This window comes from Coenobita brevimanus, chromosome 50 (genome assembly GCF_032717465.1).
Source record: "Coenobita brevimanus isolate Jiangsu-jjx chromosome 50, ASM3271746v2, whole genome shotgun sequence".
Classification (NCBI taxonomy): Eukaryota; Metazoa; Arthropoda; class Malacostraca; order Decapoda; family Coenobitidae; genus Coenobita; species Coenobita brevimanus.
The window spans coordinates 38,727,499-38,746,478 of NC_137003.1; the positions used below are offsets into that span (position 1 = coordinate 38,727,499).

Below are 18,980 nucleotides of genomic sequence, written 5' to 3' on the forward strand. Positions count from 1 at the left end.
GTTTTCTCTTTTCCTGTATCATTCTTTGTACATAAAAGAAGAAACTAAAGGATGATGAGCAGTACTGAATAGATTCTGAAAGGTGAGTGTTGTATCTAAGTGATAGTGGCTCATATCAGTCACGTTTTGTCAAGAAGGGGCATTGTTTTCTTTTCCTGTACCATTCTTTGTATATAAAAAAAGAAACCAAAGGCTGATGATCAGTAATGAATAGATTCTGAAAGGTGAGTGTGTATCTGTGTGGTAATGGCTCTTATCAAGAAACCTTACTGCAGTCTTGGTTGGGGCAAACTTTTTTTTCACAGAACTGCCCTGCCAGAATTAGGGTGCGTCTTTCACAATGCTGCGTCTTACATGCCGCGAAATACGGTATTCAATATGGACGGTGGGTGTTAGCGCCGAAGTGGTGACATGTAGAGGTGTATGGTATGTAGGAGGACTGCTGGGCCTTGATTGCAGGCTGTGAAGCCTATGCCCAGAGTCGGACACATTAAAAAAAATATATACTGTATATATATATATATATATATATATATACCTCTCCACCCCATCCCTCCATCTCATCCTCGGCCTCCCCCTCCCTCTTCCCCCCTCCACCTCACTCACATACACTCTCTTTGTCAGTCTTTCACCCTCCATCCTCTCCACATGGCCAAACCACCTCAGTGTGTTCCTCATAACGCTTCCTATCACATCCACATCCCAGGAATTGATGGAGTGTGTGGTGAAATGCTGAAGCATGGAGGAGAGATAGTAGTGGAATGGATATGGAAGATATGCAGATTGGCCTGGGAGGAAAGTAGAGTCCCTGAGGATTAAATTCAGGTATAGTTATTCCCCTGTACAAAGAAAAAGGAGAAAAAGAAGTGTGTGGTAATCATGGGGGCATTTGTCATCTTAGTGTGATAAGGAAAAGTGTGTATAACTTATTGACAGATTTCGGGAAGTCTGTCTGTCTATCTGTCTGTTGCCAGACACCTTAATCTCTTATACTGGGTGGCCACAAATAAATCGCCTCCACGTCACCCTGTCCCCTGCCATTTCACTGCCTTGCTCCCAGTTCACACCCCCCTCTCTCATATACCTCTCAACTCCATCCCTCCATCTCATCCTTGGCCTTCTTCTCCCAGAGAAATTAATTAAGAACAGAGAGGTTTAAGAAGAGAAGAGGTCGCGTAGATCAGATATTCATTCTTAGGTCTGTAGTGGAAAAGTTTCTAGAGAAGGGAAAGAAGTTGTATGCAGCCTTCATGGGGAAAGCATATGACAGGGTGGATAGACAAGGAAGTTGGAAAATATTAAGAATATATGGAGTAAATGGGAAGTTGTTGAATGCCATGAAGAGTATGTATGAGGGGACTAATGGCTGCAGTACATGTGAATAGTGAATTGAATGAATTTTTCTGTTTGAATGTTGGATTGGAACAGGGATGTGTCATGTCTCCATGGTTGTTCAGTCTGTATATGAATGGGGTTAGAGATACAAGGTAGGGCAGTGGATGTTGGAGTGGTTTTAATGAGAGAGGACAATGTTTGGGAACACCCTGTACTGTTGTTTGCAGATGATACTGTATTGTTAAGTGAAGTCGAAGGGGAACTGCAAGGCATGGTGAATGAGTTTGGAAGAGTGTGTAACAAACGGAATCTAAAGGTGAATGTAGGGAAGAATTAAGTTATGGTCTTCGAGAGAAATGAAGTCAGTGGATGTACAGTGTGGTTGGATGATGAGGAAATAATTATAATAATAATAATAATCTGGTGTTTTGTTTCTCAAAAGCACCAGTTCATCCTTTGGGAATTCACTAGCGCTCGACACACTTACATTATTTTTTACAATTACAAGAATTGTAATTGTGATGTGGTGTGTGGAAGGAAGAGAAGGCGGAGGGGGGTGCAAGGAACAGCGTGGTGGACTGAAGAGGTGAAACAGGCTGTGGCACAAAAGAAGAAAGCATACAATGAATGGGTGAGAAATAGGGGCGTGGAAGAAGTTGAGAGGCGGAAGAGAGAGTTATATGTGGAAAGGAAGAGAGAGGTGAAAAGATTAGTAAGAGAGAGTAAGAAGAGAGTGGATGAGGAATTTGGAAGGAATTTGAGTGTAAAGTGGAGGGACTGTAAGAAAATGTTCTGGAGAGAAGTGAAAAGAGTAAGACAGGGTGGAAGTGAAGTTAGCAGGGGAGTGAAAGATAAAAATGGTAGATTACTAGTGGAGAAGGGAGAAAAAGTGAGCAGATGGAGAGAACACTTTAAGGAATTGTTGAACGTAGAGGATGGAAGTAATGCAAGTATAAGTGGCTGGGGAATGGCTGGGAGAAGGAGGGAGGTGAGAAGACAGGAAGAAATCAGTAGGATAGAAGTTGTGGAAGCAATGAAGAAAGTTAAATCGGGAAAGCCCCAGGAATTGATGGAGTGTGTGGTGAAATGCTGAAGCATGGGGGAGAGATAGTAGTAGAATGGATGTGGAAGATGTGCAGATTGGCCTGGGAGGAAGGTAGAGTCCCGGAGGATTGGAAGTCAGGTATAATTATTCCCTTGTACAAAGGAAAAGGGGAAAAAGAAGTGTGTGGTAATCATAGGGGCATTTGTCTTCTTAGTATAATAGGAAAAGTGTATGGTAGGATACTTATAGACAGAGTTAGAGAAAGAACAGAGAAATTAGTTGGAGAAGAACAGGAGGCTTTAGGAAGGGAAGAGGTTGTGTAGATCAGATATTCATTCTTAGATCTTTAGTGGAAAAGTTTCTAGAGAAGGGAAAGAAGTTGTATGCGGCTTTCATGGATTTGGAGAAAGCATATGACAGGGTGGATAGACAAGGATTGTGGAAAGTGTTAAGAATATATGGAGTAGATGGGAAGTTGTTGAATGCTGTGAAAAGTATGTACGATGGTGCGAAGGCTGCAGTGCGTGTGGATGGTGAACTAAGTGAATTTTTCTCTTTGAAAGTTGGTTTGAAACAAGGATGTGTCATGTCTCCATGGTTGTTCAATCTGTACATGGATGGGGTAATAAAAGAGGTACAAGGTAGGGTAGTGGATGTTGGAGTGGCCCTGGTGAGAGAGGATAGTGTTTGGAAACTCCCTGTACTGTTGTTTGCAGATGATACTGTGTTGTTGAGTGAAGACGAAGGGGAGCTGCAAGGCTTGGTGGATGAGTTTGAGAGAGTGTGTAAGAAACGGAATCTAAAGGTGAATGTAGGGAAGAGTAAAGTGATGGTCTTTGAGAGAGGTGAAGTTAGTGAATGTACAGCGAGGTTAGATGGTGAGGAATTGGAAAATGTGAGTACGTTTAAGTATTTGGGTAGTGTGATGAGTAAGGATGGAGGTTTGGAGGGTGAAGTGCTTGAAAGGGTACAGCAGGGAAGAAAGGTTGCTGGTTCCTTGAAAGCAGTGATAAGAAACAGGGAAGTGAGCATGGAAGTGAAAAAGTTACTACATGACAGTATTGTGATACCAACTCTAACGTACGGAAGTGAAGCTTGGACATTGTTGGAAGGACACAAGTCAAGAGTGAGAGCAGTGGAAATGAGTTATTTAAGAGGAGCCTGTGGAGTCACGTGGAGAAACAGGCTGACGAATGAGGATATAAAGGAGCGTTGTGGTGTGGATGTGGATGTGATAGGAAGCGTTATGAGGAACACACTGAGGTGGTTTGGCCATGTGGAGAGGATGGAGGGCGAAAGACTGACGAAGAGAGTGTATGTGAGTGAGGTGGAGGGGGGAAGAGGGAGGGGGAGGCCGAGGATGAGATGGAGGGATGGGGTGGAGAGATATATGAGAGAGGGGGGTGTGAGTTGGGAGCAGGGCAGTGAAATGGCGGGGGACAGGGCGACTTGGAGGCGATTTGTTTGTGGCCACCCCAAACGGGATTGAGGCGTCTGGCAATAGATAGATAGAGACAAGAATTGTGACATCTCTCATATATAATACAAGCTACTTCATAATTGTATACTGTATATGAAAGTGGCAGTAATTAAACCCAATGATCATCCATCATAGTACAGTAAAACCTCGATTCAACGGCACCCGAGGGGGCCCTGTGCATGCCAAAAAAAGGAAATTCCGTTAGATTGGGGGTTACACCTATCGATACCCCCGGAACTCACCCTAACACTTTTTAACACATTTTTAAGCATATAATCATGTGCAGACATACAAAATCAATTTTTAAAAGTTATATTTAGAACAATAGAAAGCAGATTGGTGTGGTGTTGTAGTAAAGTACTGTACAGTAATCCAGGTAAGTACAGTACAGTTGAGTCTTCATACAACACAAGATAGGTTATGCAGAACCACATGCAAAATCTATTTCATGCTAAAATGTGACATACAGGTATTTACATGTAAAATAGGGGGTTAGGTTCTAGGAGCCTCATATTTTTCGTTAAAAATATACTGTATTTTAAGATAGATTATTAGAAATGCGTCTGCCTTAAGACACCGAAGACAGTGTGTTTGCATACGACCTCACCAACTGGACACATCAATGCATAGTTACTGCATTCTAACCTAACCTAACTTAGCTGATTAGTTTTGCCCCCTAATACTCCCCATAAAAATTTTAATCACCAAGGATTGCCACTAAGCCTCTTGACAGTCCTTATTAGAAATCAAGCATAAGCTTGACCTAAACAACACGTGAATAATGGCCGGCCAGCGTCACTCATATTTCGTCATGAATCACTTTCGGTACTAATAAAAAAAAAAATGCAGTGTGAAACTTTCTGAAAGCCGTTAGTCATCATCAATAAAGGGAAAAAAAACAAACTATAAAGAAGTCATCAGCATGGAGTGATTGCGTATCTCACTTCTCAGATACACACAAATGCAAAAATCATGAAAAAAAAACAAGTCAGCCAAACAGTATAATTTGTATGACAGTATAAGTCACAAGAACTGAACTCACATAATTATCTTGCCTAACTGTTTATGTCAACACCTAGTGTCGTCACGTATTGTAAGATCCGAATTTACTTGATCAATGATCGTCATTTTATAACAAAAAGATCGAGCACAAAGCCTTTTTTTCTTCTTTTTTTCACACTCATTACACTAAAGGCGAATACATGAATTTTACTGCTCCATCATTAACTTTTTTTTCCAACAAAGAAAACTATCCACATTGTAAACATCCCGACTCATTGTATCTGTCTGATCATTTGCATTTAAGCTGCAACATTACACACCACTTCGTCCAACAATTTTACATTTTCATTTAGAATAAATGCTTTTCTTGTGTTCATAGCAGCGAACGAAAGGGAGGCGGAGGAAAAGTTTAGGGAAGTGGAGAGATGGTATCTGGCACAAGGGTTTAAGGGTAAATGCAGATAAAACAAAAGTGATGATATCTGGGGTTGGTGGTGGTACTGTCAAAGACGAGGGAGAGTGGCCATGTGCAGTTTGCCACAAGGGCGTGGGAAGTAATTCCATCTTGGGTGGTGTGTGTGATAAATGGGTGCATAAGAGATGTAATGGTATCAGAGGTAGACTGCGAGATAATGCTGATTTTATGTGTATGGCGTGTCGGGGTGAGCAGGTGGAGATTGTCAGACGTGAAAGGATTGAACTTGCTGGTGAATCTCTTGAGTGTGTGGAAGAGTTTTATTATTTGGGAGACATGTTGTGTGCTGGAGGTGGGGCTGGAGCTAGCTCTGTGGCTAGGGTGAGAAGTGGTTGGAAGAAGTTCAGGGAGCTCTTGCCTCTCCTGACATTGAGAGGACTCTCCCTACATGCTAAGGGGTCTTTGTATGCAGCATGTGTTAGGAGTGTAATGCTGTATGGTAGTGAGACCTGGGCAGTGAAGGAGGAAGATATTCGCCGGCTCAGACGTACAGAAATGACAATGATTAGGTGGATGTGCAGCGCGTCCCTGCGTCCAAGGCCTGGAGGGGCTGTGTGTACGATGGAAGAGTTGAGAGGTAGGATGGGACTGGAGTGTATTTGTGTTGTGATGAGGAGGGGTAGATTGAGATGGTTTGGACATGTGGAGAGGATGGGGGATGATAATTGGGTGAGGAAGGTGAGAAGTGTTAATATTGGGGGTGGGGTTATGAGGGGTAGACCGAGAAAGGCATGGGATGAGGTCATTAAGTGTGACATCAGGGTTAAGGGACTGTACAGGGAGGCTGCAGTGGATCATGCAGCGTGGAGAGCCGCCATGGAAGCATGTTGGAGCCTTTAAAAACGAAACGAAAACGAAACGATAGCACTTTCAGGGTGCTTAGGCATAACTAAAGTTAGTTTGGAACCACGTGCTCAGTTCTGAGAGGAAACGAGGAGCAAGGAAATAAGCAAATAAACTTCTCATCACAGCGACCGTTCACATAACACTGAGGTAGGCAGCAGGCCAAGGTGGTCTGGTGGTATGGGGGCTTGTGGGTCGGGTCGGGTCAAGGAAACCAATCAGTGACCGACAAAAGCTTAACACACGAGTTGTATCTGGAAATCCAGTACCAAAATACCCTTTTCCCACAGTTTTTCTCACGCAATTGAGTGGTATTACTGTGCTATTATATAATTATGGGAGAAATTTAATGCTCGTTTTATTGTAAGATCGTTGTTTTGTTTGGTCTTAAATCACGACTCTACTGTACAGTAATCCAGGTAAGTTAGTTGGCAAGTTGAAATAGAATAGATGGCACTACGTAATTAAGTTCACTAAGTTATGAAGTCTGTAACACTAGTTCATAAATCTAACCTTACATGCTAATTTTTTTCACTTTGGGGTCAGGCTAGGCGGGAGGAAGACTGGGTGAGCATAAACATACCCAGTTGGCGGGGAACTGCAAACAGACGAACGAGATGCACGCGGCGCCCATCACATTTGAATTTCTTTCTAATTTTTACCCATTTTGGGGGAATTGTGTAAATTTTTATTGCATAAATATTCCTTGGGAGATTTGTGCCATTAGTTTGGGGTTGCTGTTAGAATGAATGCCGTTAAATCGAGGTTTTAGTGTACCCCTCTCCAGGTCATAGCATTTTGAAATAAGAAAGGCTTTCAGTGGTCTCTTAAAGGATTCAGCAGAAGAGAGTTGTCTTATAGAAAATGACAATCTATTAAATAGTCTAGGGGCTCTGTACACATAAGAACAATCAGAGAAAGATGACTGGTAAATGGATCCAGGCTCGTTAAGGCACAAGGAGTCATTTTCACTGTGTAACGTCACACCTGGGCGTGCCGATGGGAGTTTTAACAATTTAACAAGATACTTTGGTTCACCGAACTTAAGAACCTTGAATGTAATAATACAAAGTTTAACCCGAAGTGTCCTGTCGACGTATGGATACGTTGCAACATTTTGCATTTGCCAGTCCTGATGACATACTGGTACATTGCGCAATTGCAAGGTTCATAATTTGCACAATTTTCAATTTTCTCGTGTGATTTTTTGTACGTATACACGGGACACCTTCCTCTATTTCTCTACAAGATGCCAAGCAGGGACCATGCCTTACACCGCATAACCTCCCCCCCCCCCTTGCATGCCGTTGTCTCGGCAATTCACCTGTTACCAGTGACCTGGCCAATAAAGACATTCAGGGCCGGAGTGATTCCCCAATCGATGACAATGTGGAGGACAAAGTTTACATAGCATTAGAGGAAGAAACAGTCAGAAATGATGATCAGGTAATGTGGCAAAAAAAGGTCAGGTATGGTGATGAGTTAGTGAGTGAAACAATGCTTATTATGCCTATATTACTGTTTGAAAACCAATATTCTCTCATAGTACATATAAATTCGTATCAAGTAAATAAATACATACCGTTTATGAGTGGTGTGAAATAGTTACCCTCCCATAGAACTCGTTTTCTTTGGTGCCAGCCTGTTAGAAAACTCAGTCAGGTAAGGAGGTACTGCTTCCTGGATCGATTATTTTAAACCTCAGGTGAGGGATTTTTCTATGAAATTTCGATGTTTCTCACCAAAAGCGGAGGTTTTAACCAAAAAATTTTTTTTTCGAAAATACCTCGGTATTGGGGGGTGTCGGAGGTGCAAAATAGCTCGGGACGTGACGGGTTAAATTCAGTTCTAGCCTTTACTGGTAACCAATGCAACTCAATTAGGAACGGGGTAGTCAAGGTTCTCGGGGGGAGACTATAGATAAGCCTTGCTGCCCTGCTCAACGCAGACTGAACTTTTGTTAGTATATTATTTGGAAGACCAGTCCACAGTGATTTACCGTACCCAGCACGAGACAAGACCAATGTTAAGAGACAATGTCAATTCAGGAATTTTCTCACAGAGTACAGATCTCTGATACTCAAGTTACGCCTTCTGACAGCCTGATTAATATGTTCTTTGTAATTTAACTTTGAATAAAAATAAATACCCAGCTTTCAAACAGAACTGACTGGATAAAGCTGTGACACACGAGTGTTCAAAGCCAGGGCATTATCAGTGTCGTCACCTGTTTCCTCTGATGGTGATGATGATCTCAGTTTTACCATCATTCAGCTTAAGTTTCCTCATAGTCATCCAGATTTTAATATCAGACATTAGAGATTCAAGCTTAGTCTTAGTATTGTTGATATCTGACATCTTAACATAGAGCTGAGTGTCGTCAGCATAAAAGCAATAGGATACATTGTGAGCATCAAGTAAAGACGATAAACTAATTGTGTAGATAGTAAATGGAATTGGACCCCAAACCAATCCATGAAGGACTCCACACAGAAGGCGAGCAGAATCAGAGCTAGCGTAATCAGCAACCACTCCCTGAGATCTGTCTGACAGATACGACTTAAGAAGCAAAAGAGCACTATCACGAATGCCATGGTAATACAGATCATGCAACAATAGATTATGATCCACCATATCAAAAGCTGCAGACATAGCCAGCAGAACTGGGAGAGAGGACGTCCCACTACAGGTATTTGCCACCAAGTCACTATGAATCCTTGTTAGTTCAGTTTCAGTTGAATGGTATTTTCTGTATCCTGATTGAACAACAGGAACAACTTTGTTATGTTCCAGTAGTAGTAAGAATTGGTTGAGTATGGCCTGCTTAATAATCTAGGATAAGAAAGACAGGTTAGAGACGGGACACTAATTTGTCAAGCTCTTGACATCAAGGCCAGATTTCTTAATTAGGGGCCTAAGCAAAGCACGTTTCACAGACTGCACAAAATTTCTTTCTAAGAAGCATCCATTTATTGTGTTGCAGATAAATTCTGCAGCGTGTTCATACACATCAGGCAGTTGTGACATGTTGCACTGGTCGAGTGGGCAATATGTTTTATTAAGTTCTTCGATGTAACGTTTGACTTTGTTTACATCCAGTGGATGAAATGTTGAAAGCAAATGATCCCCAGTGCACCGTGATCGGAATTCAACTAAGTACACTTCACTAGGAGAACTGTTGTCTAAATCACTTCTTATGGAAGATATCTTAGTTGTAAAAGATGAAGCAAAATCAAAAGCTAATTGGGCAACAGATACAGAAGTTGGTTTAACAGTTACAGGTACATTCCTCCGACCAACCAAATTGTTCACAACTGCAGAGTTTTTTTTTTTTTCATCACCACCACATGAATCAACACTATTTTGATAACACCTAGCCTTTTGAGCTTTTACTGTGTAAACAACCGATCTTCTCGCGAAAACATAACGCAAACGAGTTACTTCGGTCCGCTGCAAGTGCCACTCACTTTCTGCCTTTCTACGTTATCTGTGCAAAGAATTAATGGATGGACCATACCATGGAGAACTATCTCGTACAATGATGGTTTTTACTACCTCAGGACAATAATGGTCAAAAATTGACCTAAGCTCATTGTTATATATATCAACCAATTCATCAGAAGAAAGATTTGAAGAATCAAAGTAGTTGAAACACTGATCAGTTTCAAGACACACCAACTGGTGGTCAACATTCCTGTAATTTCTGGACCTGATGAACTTTTTATAGAAAGAAGATTTCGGGACATCAAAACTAAGAGTGATCAGAGCATGATCATAGATGAGGGGGTCAACTGAGTCAACCTCTACATCAAATACACTCCTGCAACCACCAGGGAACAAGATCAAGTCATGGACATGTCCCGAGACATGATTGTAAATGTTGTTCATGATGATCAGCTCAAGGAATTCTGAAGAAAATGGTTTTGACTCTGGACCATCAACCCAGTAATTGAAATAACCACGAACAAGAAGTCCTCCAGATTTAAGAGAAAACACTTCAGGAAACTGCCCAACCTCCTCCATAAAACCTTAATCTGTGCCCGGATGACCTAGTCGATAGACAGTTGCAGTTCTAATGGTATTCTGATGGAAATTTATTAATATTTCCACAAATTCAAATGAAGATGGGGTCAGGTCTGAGTCTGTGAGAAGAATGTTTGCAAGTGCTGCTGAGTAGTTGAGTGCTACGCCTCCTTCCGGATATTCAGCTGCAGGCCTGGGAATACAGTAAAACCTCGATATAACGGACTTCAGTATAGCGGAATTTGCTTTTATCGGACTCGAGGAGCTAAGTGAACTAAATTCTTATGCATCAGGAAAAGTCCAATAAAACCAGAAGCAGTCTGTCTCATGGAATAAATGAATAAATAAACAAATGGAGGAGATACCATAACATCGTTCCCACCCCTCTCTCTCTTTCCTTTTCCATTCCATCCCTTCCTCCCCCTCTTTCCCCGGTGAGAGAGAGAGAGAGTGAAGGTGAAATAGAAAATGAAAATTAACATAATTGTGAAAATGATTGTAAAAGCGAAGGTGAAAGAGAGGACAGATGTGAATATGGAATGTCAGAGTCAATAGAGAGAGAGAATAAATACGGGAATGACAAGTGGCGTCCCCTAGGCATAAACAAATAAGGGAGGTAGGCATAACCTTGGTCCCTCCTCTCTCTCTCCTTCTACCCCTCCCTCTCTCCGGGAGAGGTGAAAGTGAAAGTAAAAGTGAAGGCATTGTAAAGGTAGTGTGAAGGTGAAGGTGAAAGTGAAGTCAAAAGTAAAAGTGAAGGTGGAAGGTGAAAGTAAAAGTGAATGAAAGTTAAGGTGAAAGTGAAGGTGAAGATGGAAGGTGAAAATGAGGGTAAAAGTGAAGGTGAAAGTGAAATCAAGTGAAAGTGTAGGTGAAGATGGAAGGTGAAAGTGAGGGTGAAGGTGAAGGTAAAAGTGAAGTCAAAAGTGAAGGTGGAAGGTGAAAGTGAAGCTGAAAATGAAGGTGAAAGTGAAGGTGAAACTGACTGTAAAAGTGAAGATGTAGGTGAAAGTGAAGGTGAAAATGAATGTAAAAGTGAAGATGAAGGTGAAAGTGAAGGTGAAAGAAAAGTTGAAAGTAAAGGTGAAAGTAAAGATGAAGGTGAAAGAGAAAGTGAAGGTGAAGGTGGAGGTGAATGTGATAGTAAAAGTAGGGAGGGCAAAAGTGAAGGTGAGTGAAAGTAATTGTAAAGGTAAATGTGAAAGTGAGAAAGTAACATTGCAAGTGAAGGTGAATTGGATATTCAAAATGAATGAAAGTGAGTGTGAAGGTGAATGTGAAAGTGAGCATGGAAGTGAATGTGAATATCAGAGTTAACCAAAAGTGAAGGTAAAAATGAATAGGAAGGTGAAGTTGAAGGTGACAACAAAGACAAAAATATGTGAAGTAAAATAGAAGTGCCCAGTGCCGGGAGAGAGAGAGAGAGAGAATAAATGCATGAATGACAAGGAAGCCTCTGTGCATAACAAAAGGAGGAGGAAGTCCACGGGGGAGTCCAGATGTCGTTTTTAACGGACTTTCACTTTTTTCGGACCGGCTTGGGCCCCAATTAGTCCCATATAGTGAGGTTTTACTGTACTTATACGGTAATAGAATGTGTCTTAGGCAAAGTATTACAAATAGTATCAATATCAGACTCGTACAACCAGGTTTCAGTCAAGCACAAAAATGTCAAGCTTGTGCTGATTTAGAGTTTCATCAACCCCTAACAGGCAGGCAACGTTATGTAACGTCCGTGCGTGAGGAGGCGGGCGACGTTACGTAACGTCCAGCCATTTTCAGTCCTAAATTATTGGTGAAACTGAGTGATAAGGCATCCTTGTCACCTATTGACCTGCCCTTTACTCTCCCAGGCCTTGAAACAAGTAAAATAGAATATACATAATACAGTATATAAGTTGTAGTGTTATAATTGTTCAAATAAAATAGTACAGTATATACGTACATAAGTTTTATTGTTATAAGTGTTCAAGTAAAATAGAAAACACATACATAAGATTTTGAAGACAATGAATAGTGTAAAGAATGCATAAATGATAAATATGGTGTTCAGTGGTGAAGAAATAGCGAATGAGTGATTAGTTTCCCAGCCTCACCCCAGACGCGCCTGGTGATAAGCTGCTTGCCCGCTCTTCTCCCACAGCCAGCAGAGATGTATTACTGCGCATATAACACCTCTTGCCTTCATTTTTCATCAGTTTATGCATGTTTAGGCTTATTCCTTGATACTTTATTTTTCCACACGGTCATATAATTGGTAAGTTGCCTGCCCATAAGGGGTTATTATAGTCTGTCTTATTAGAGAGGGAGGGATGTGAGAAGAGAGGAAGAAATCAGTAGGATGGAAGTTGTGGAAGCAATAAAGAAAGTTAAAGTGGGGAAAGCCCCAGTAACGTTCTCCCTACGTGTCAAGTGGGGTTGGTGGAGGATTAGTGTCCCTCCCTGTAAAACAATTAACTCTAAGCCCTTGGCCACCCCATTTGGGATACATGGCGTCTGGCAATGAATGAATGAGAAAAAATTGATGAAGTGTGTGGTGAAATGCTGAAGTATGGTGGAGAGATAGTAATGGAATGGATGTGGAAGATGTGGAGATTGGCGTGGGAGGAAGTTGTGGAAGCAATGAAGAAAGTTAAAATGGGGAAATCCCCAGGATTTGATGGAGTGTGTGGTGAAATGCTGAAGTATGGGGGAGAGATAGTAGTAGAATGGATGTGGAAGATGTTCAGTTTTTGTGTGTGTGTGTGTGTGTGTGTGTGTGTGTGTGTGTGTGTGTGTCTGACTCTGAGCATAGGCTTCACAGCCTGCTCTCAAGGCCCAGTAGTCCTCCTACATACCATACACCTCTCCACATGTCACCACTTCGGCACTAACACCCACCGTCCATATTGAATACATGCTAGGGCTGTCTCATACAGGACTGGTGTATTGGTATTAGCGGGGGTATTTTTACGACATGTCGGCGGGTCTTCTGGTAGATCAGGAAAGTCTGCTTTTATGAAATTCAAATCCTTAAACTGTTCCCTGCCCCAGCCAGGATTCGAACCTGGGTCCATCAGGCCTGGGAGGAAGGTAGAGTCCCGGAGGATTGGAAGTCAGGTATAATTATTCCCTTTTCAAAGGAAGAGGGGGAAAAGAAGTATATGGTAATCATAGGGGCATTTGTCTTCTTAGTATAATAGGAAAAGTATATGGTAGGAAACTTATTGACAGAGTCAGGGAAATAACAGAGGAATTATTTGGAGAAGAACAAGGAGGTTTTAGGAAGGGAAGAGGTTGTGTTGATCAGATAGTCATTCTTAGATCTTTAGTGGAAAAGTTTCTAGAGAAGGGAAAGAAGTTGTATTCTGCTTTCATGGATTTGGAGAAAGCATATGACAGGGTGGATAGACAAGGATTGTGGAAAGTATTAAGAATATATGAAGTAGATGGGAAGTTGTTGAATGCTTTGAAGAGTATGTATGAGGGTGTGAAGGCTGCAGTGCATGTGGATTGTGAACTGAGTGAAGTCTTCTGTTTGAATATTGGATTGAAACAGGAATGTGACATGTCTCCGTGGTCGTTCAATCTGTATATGGATGGGGTTATAAAAGAGATACAAGGTAGGTCAGTGGATGTTGGAGCAGCCCAAGTGAGAGAGGGCAGTATTTGGAAACTCCATGTACTGTTGTTTGCAAATGCTGTGTTGTTAAGTGAAGACGAAAGGAAGCTGCAAGGCTTGATGGATGAGTTTGGGAGAGTGTGTAAGAAACGGAATTTCAAAGGTGAATGTAGGGAAGAGTAAAGTTATGGTCTTTTATAGAAGTGAAGTCAGTGAGGCTGGATGAGGAGGAAATGGAAAATGTGAGTGAGTTTAAGTACTTGGATAATGTGATGAGTAAGGATGGAAGTTTCGTGGGTGAAGTGCTTGAAAGGGTGCAACAAGGAAGAAAGGTTGCTGGTTCCCACAAAAGCAGTGATAAGAAACAGGAAAGTGAGCATGGAAGTGATAAAGTTACTACATGACAGTGTTGTGATACCAACTCTAATGTATGGAAGTGAAGCTTGGACTTTGCTGGAGGGACAGCAGTGGAAATGAGTTATTTGAGAGAAACATTTGGAGTCACATGGAGGGACAGACTGACAAATGAGGAGGTGAAGGAGTGTTGTGGTGTTGATGTGGATGTGATAGGAAGCGTTAGGAGAAACACACTGAGGTGATTTAGCCATGTGGAGAGGATGGAGAGTGAGAGACTGATGAGGAAAGTGTATGTGAGTGAGGTGGAGGGGGGTAGAGGGAGAGGGAGGCCAAGGATGAATTGGAGGGATGAAGTGGAGAGGTATATGAGAGAGGGGAGTGTGAGCTGGGAGCAGAGCAGTGAAATGGCGTTGGCCAGGGCGACATGGAGGCGATTTGTTTTTGGCCACCTGTAACGGGATTAAGGCGTATGGCAATAGAGAGATAGATCTTATTACGGATAGAATGAATATTTAAAAGACCCATCCTTAAGTGGTTCGAGAGGGACGTAGTCAGTTTTTTGAATCGTCAGAATTAGTGTTTTTAATCAATCTATTCCTATGAGGAATCATAATTGGACAGTCTCTACTTGATGCGAAATGGGCAACCTACTGAATTTGAAATAGCATCCTGATGTCCTAAGGAAGAACAGTTGATGCCTTTGGGAGAATTTCTGTCACTACAATCCTTGGATTTATGGGCTCCAGCACAAAAAACACATTAGGTTCATCATTTTTTTAGAACATCTCTCAGACCTATGACCAAAGCCCTGACGGTGATGACAATGTGTAATGCAGAATCTGTCAAAAGCGCGGCATCTTGTAAGATCCACATAGATATAATTGTCCTGCTTTACAATGGAGGATCTCACCTCTGGCGACATCTTCAAGACAGCAGTGTTGGTGTCATTCCTTGTTATTGTGAAGAGATGGTTGAGGGTACAACCTCGATCAATGAGCATCTTACTTTTTTTTTTTCTCAGATTGTTTGGGATGACGTCAGAGTCGCCCAAGGAAGAGGAAAGGCCTGTCACGGTCATTTTTAGCAATGTTTTCTTTGGCTCTGATATGCAAAAAGTGCCATCAGAGCCAAAATGATCACTCAGCACCCCAGTTGCCTCACCTTTGACCTCGGCTGACAGAAACTTCATTATTAGCCCACCAGCCTTGGTCTTAAGGCAGCTATCAACCAGTACCGAGTTAAGTACACCTCAGATGTCTTCTAGTCCCATTTGATTTGTCAGGGCATCAGCATTGCTCTTTGGTTTCACAATCAGTACATGTTGACTATGGATGGCATTTTTTCTGGCCATGAGCACTGATCTCAATCACGCCCCCAGGCAGATCTTTCCCGCTACCCACAAGAGACCCTCACACAGCATCCGCAAATGACTTGGCCTGGTCTTGTATGACAGCCATGGGTAATGAGACCTTGGTCTCTAGTGCCTCAGTTTTGTTTGAAATGTCTCTAATAGCCTGAAAGATCGACCCAGTAACTTCATCTTCAAACTCCTTCTTGGTTACCCTACTTCCTCCACTGGCCAAGACCTCATCTGCTGGTGCAACACATTGGCTACACAGCCAATGAAAGCCCAGTTGGTGGCTGTTCTTCATAAATGGATAGTCACTTATATCCATATTTTCACAGGCTAAATGAACCCACTCTCTGCAGTAGGTACACTTCAGTGCTTGTGCACTTTTTACTGCAGACCTATTGCAGCAAGGGCACTGGTGTTGTTTGCTCATGGTAGAAGAGAACAAAAGCAAAATGACAAAAAAAAACAGCAAAAAATATATACAATTCTACCCGGGTAGCGCCTTCCCTGTTTGTGTCACCGTAATTTAGAGGAAAAAAAGAAAACCGAAAAAACACAAAGAATAGAAATTAATAAAACAGGTGTCTGCAAGGTCTCCACGAGCAGGTGGGTATGACTTACTACCCTTCTAGGAAAGGTAACCCAAACCGAGGTGCCGCAAAAGTGCTGAGATGGTATTTTACAACTTTTCCCAGTTCAAGATTTATAGCGGCAGCAAATACGTCACTTAGGCAAGACCTCATTGTTTATGATACTGCCACTGTGCAGTGGGAAATGTGAGTGCATTTAAGTACTTAGGTAGGATGATCAGTAAGGGTGGAAGTTTGGAGGGTGACGTGCTTGAAAGGGTACAACAAGTAATGTTGTTGGTTCTTGGAAAGCAGGAAAGTTTTTTGTGTCCGACTCTGGGCATAGGCTTCACAGCCTGCTATCAAGGCCCAGTAGTCCTCCTGCATACCATACACCTCTACATGTCACCACTTCGGCACTAACACACACTGTCCATATTGAATACATGCTAGGGCTGTCTCATACAGGACTGGTGTATTGGTTTTAGCGGGGATATTTTAACATGTCGGCAGGTCGTCTGGTAGATCAGTAAAGTCTGATTTTAATGAAATTCAAATCCTTAAACTGTTCCCTGCCCCAGCCAGGATTTGAACCTGGGTCTGGTAGGACTACAGGCCACCTCTCTTCCGAAGTCGCTGCATGACAGTACAGTATTATGATACCAACTCTAATGTATGGAAGTGAAGCTTTGACCTTGTTGGAAGGACACAAGTCAAGAGTGAGAACAGTGGAAATAAGTTATTTGAGAGTAGTATGTGGAGTTACGTGGAGAGACAGGCTGACAAATGACGAGGTGGTGGAACATTGAGTTGTGGATGTGATAGGAAACATTAGGAGAAATACATTGAAGTGGTTTGGTCATGTGGAGAGGATGGAGAGTAAGAGACTAACAAGGAGAGTGGATGTGAGTGAGGTGGAGGGAGGGGGAGGCCAAGGATGAGATGGAGGGATGGAGTGGAGTGGTATATGAGAGATGGGGGTGTGAGCTGGGAGCAGGGCAGTGAAATTGCAGGGGACTATGTGACATGGAGGCAATTATTTTTTGTTTGTGACCACCCCTTATGGGATTAAGAAATCTGACAATAGATAGTGTTGTTTTGTACATAACTTAATGTAATTTGGGTTTAAATTACTGTTTGTTTTTGGTGTCAGGTTGGCGACAAACTATTGATGGTTAATGGTCACAATGTGGAAGTGTGTGACCATTATGAGGCCGTCAACATCATGCGTGAGGCTGGCTCTCAGCTCAGACTGATGATATCGCGTCAGGTGAAGACCACCACACCAGAAAAGGTGAGTTGCTGGTTTATATTTACCATGGGTGAGGTTGTACACTTTATATCACCTATGTTAATAAGTAAAGTGCAGCATACTTTTCAAAATGTGACAAAAAATTGTGACATATATTGTGGAAAGGTGTAGGTGGAAAACTGTTGATTGCTGTAATGAGTATTATGACCCTAGTGAAATATGTGTATAAATAGATGAATGAATGGGTCTAATTCACTGTTAGAGTGAGACGGGTGTTTTATGTCATCGTGGCACATGCATGCGATTGTGTGCACACACACACACACACACACAAAATTAAGAGAGGATATTGATGTTCATTTGGGAGATGGTAAATACAATCTGTGGAGAAGAGACCGAAAAGAAAAAACGGGAGGAGGAGTGATGATAGCAGTGAAGAACAACATAAATGTAGATACATACCGTGGAAATGGGAGAAGGCAGGGCTGAAGTGATATGTATGAAATTAGAAACTGGAGAGAAAGTTAAGAGAGATATGGCGGTAGTATATGTTCCCCCTAAGACGAGAGCATGGAATGATGATGAATACCATGAGATGTTGTCAGATATAGCTAGCTATTTACAAAAAATAATTGAGGAAAGCAATAATATAATTTTGGTGGGTGACTTTAACTGTAAAGAGGTGAACTGGGAGGAATGGGACTCAGGAGGCAGCGAGGATTTGTGGGGCACTATATTATTAAATATAATAATGAATAATGTGATGACGCAATGGGTCAAAGAAGAAACACGGTTCCGAGGTGAGGACACACCAGCAGGGTTAGATTTATTGTTTACCAAAGAACCCGATGTAATAGAATCATTGAAATATTTCTGTCCTATAGGAAAAAGTGATCATGTGGTCATTGAGTTCCAGATGATAATAGGGAACGTCGATCCAAGAGACGAGCTTCATAGACAGGGAAGATACAACTTTGGGAAAGCTAATTTCACAGGACTGAGAAACTTTTTTGAAAATGCGGATTGGAGAAAATTCAGAGAAACAAGAGAGATGCAAAGGAAGTGGGATATCTTTCTAGACCTCTAAAATTTGGGAGTGGAAAAATTTGTACCAAGAGTAAGAGGGAAAGAAAACAGGAAAAAGGGGTGGTTTAATAGAAGGTGTATGATAGCAAAAAAAGAAAGAGATAAGGCGTGGAACAACTGGAGAAAGAGGGGCAACACCAGAACAAAGGAAGAATATAAAAGAACTAGAAATGATTACACAAGAATACGTAGAGAAGAAGAAAGGAATTTTGAAAAAGGTATAATAGTCAAATGCAAGGATGAACCCAAACTGTTCTATAGATTTGTTAATGGCAAATTGAAACAAAGGAAAGGAATCACTTAATTGAAAGTAGAAGGAGAGGTCTATAAAGATGCAGCAATGCAAGCTGAAATAATGAACAAGTGTTTCCAATCAGTTTTCACTAATGAAAAAGAGTTTGTGGAAGGGGAGGGAGTGACTAGAAATGTATCGGTGATAAAAGATATAAAAGTGGAGGCAGAGGAAGTGTACAAATTATTGGAAACTCAAGATGTAAGGAAAGCCCCAGGACCTGATGGAATTTCTAACTGAGTACTGAAGGAATGCAGTGAACAACT

General features: G+C 41.7%; 1 protein-coding gene across 8 annotated transcripts in view; it reads left to right on the forward strand.

Annotated features, from left to right (window-relative positions):
• The window catches only part of LOC145399810 (protein lap4-like), a 1,200,472-nt gene that overhangs the window by 540,714 nt on the left and 640,778 nt on the right, over positions 1–18,980 (forward strand). For all 8 annotated transcript variants that reach the window (XM_080272363.1, XM_080272366.1, XM_080272368.1 and 5 more), the window contains one exon: positions 17,238–17,378. In XM_080272363.1, the coding sequence (XP_080128489.1) occupies positions 17,238–17,378 (141 nt within the window). The remainder of the gene's footprint in view (positions 1–17,237; positions 17,379–18,980) is intronic.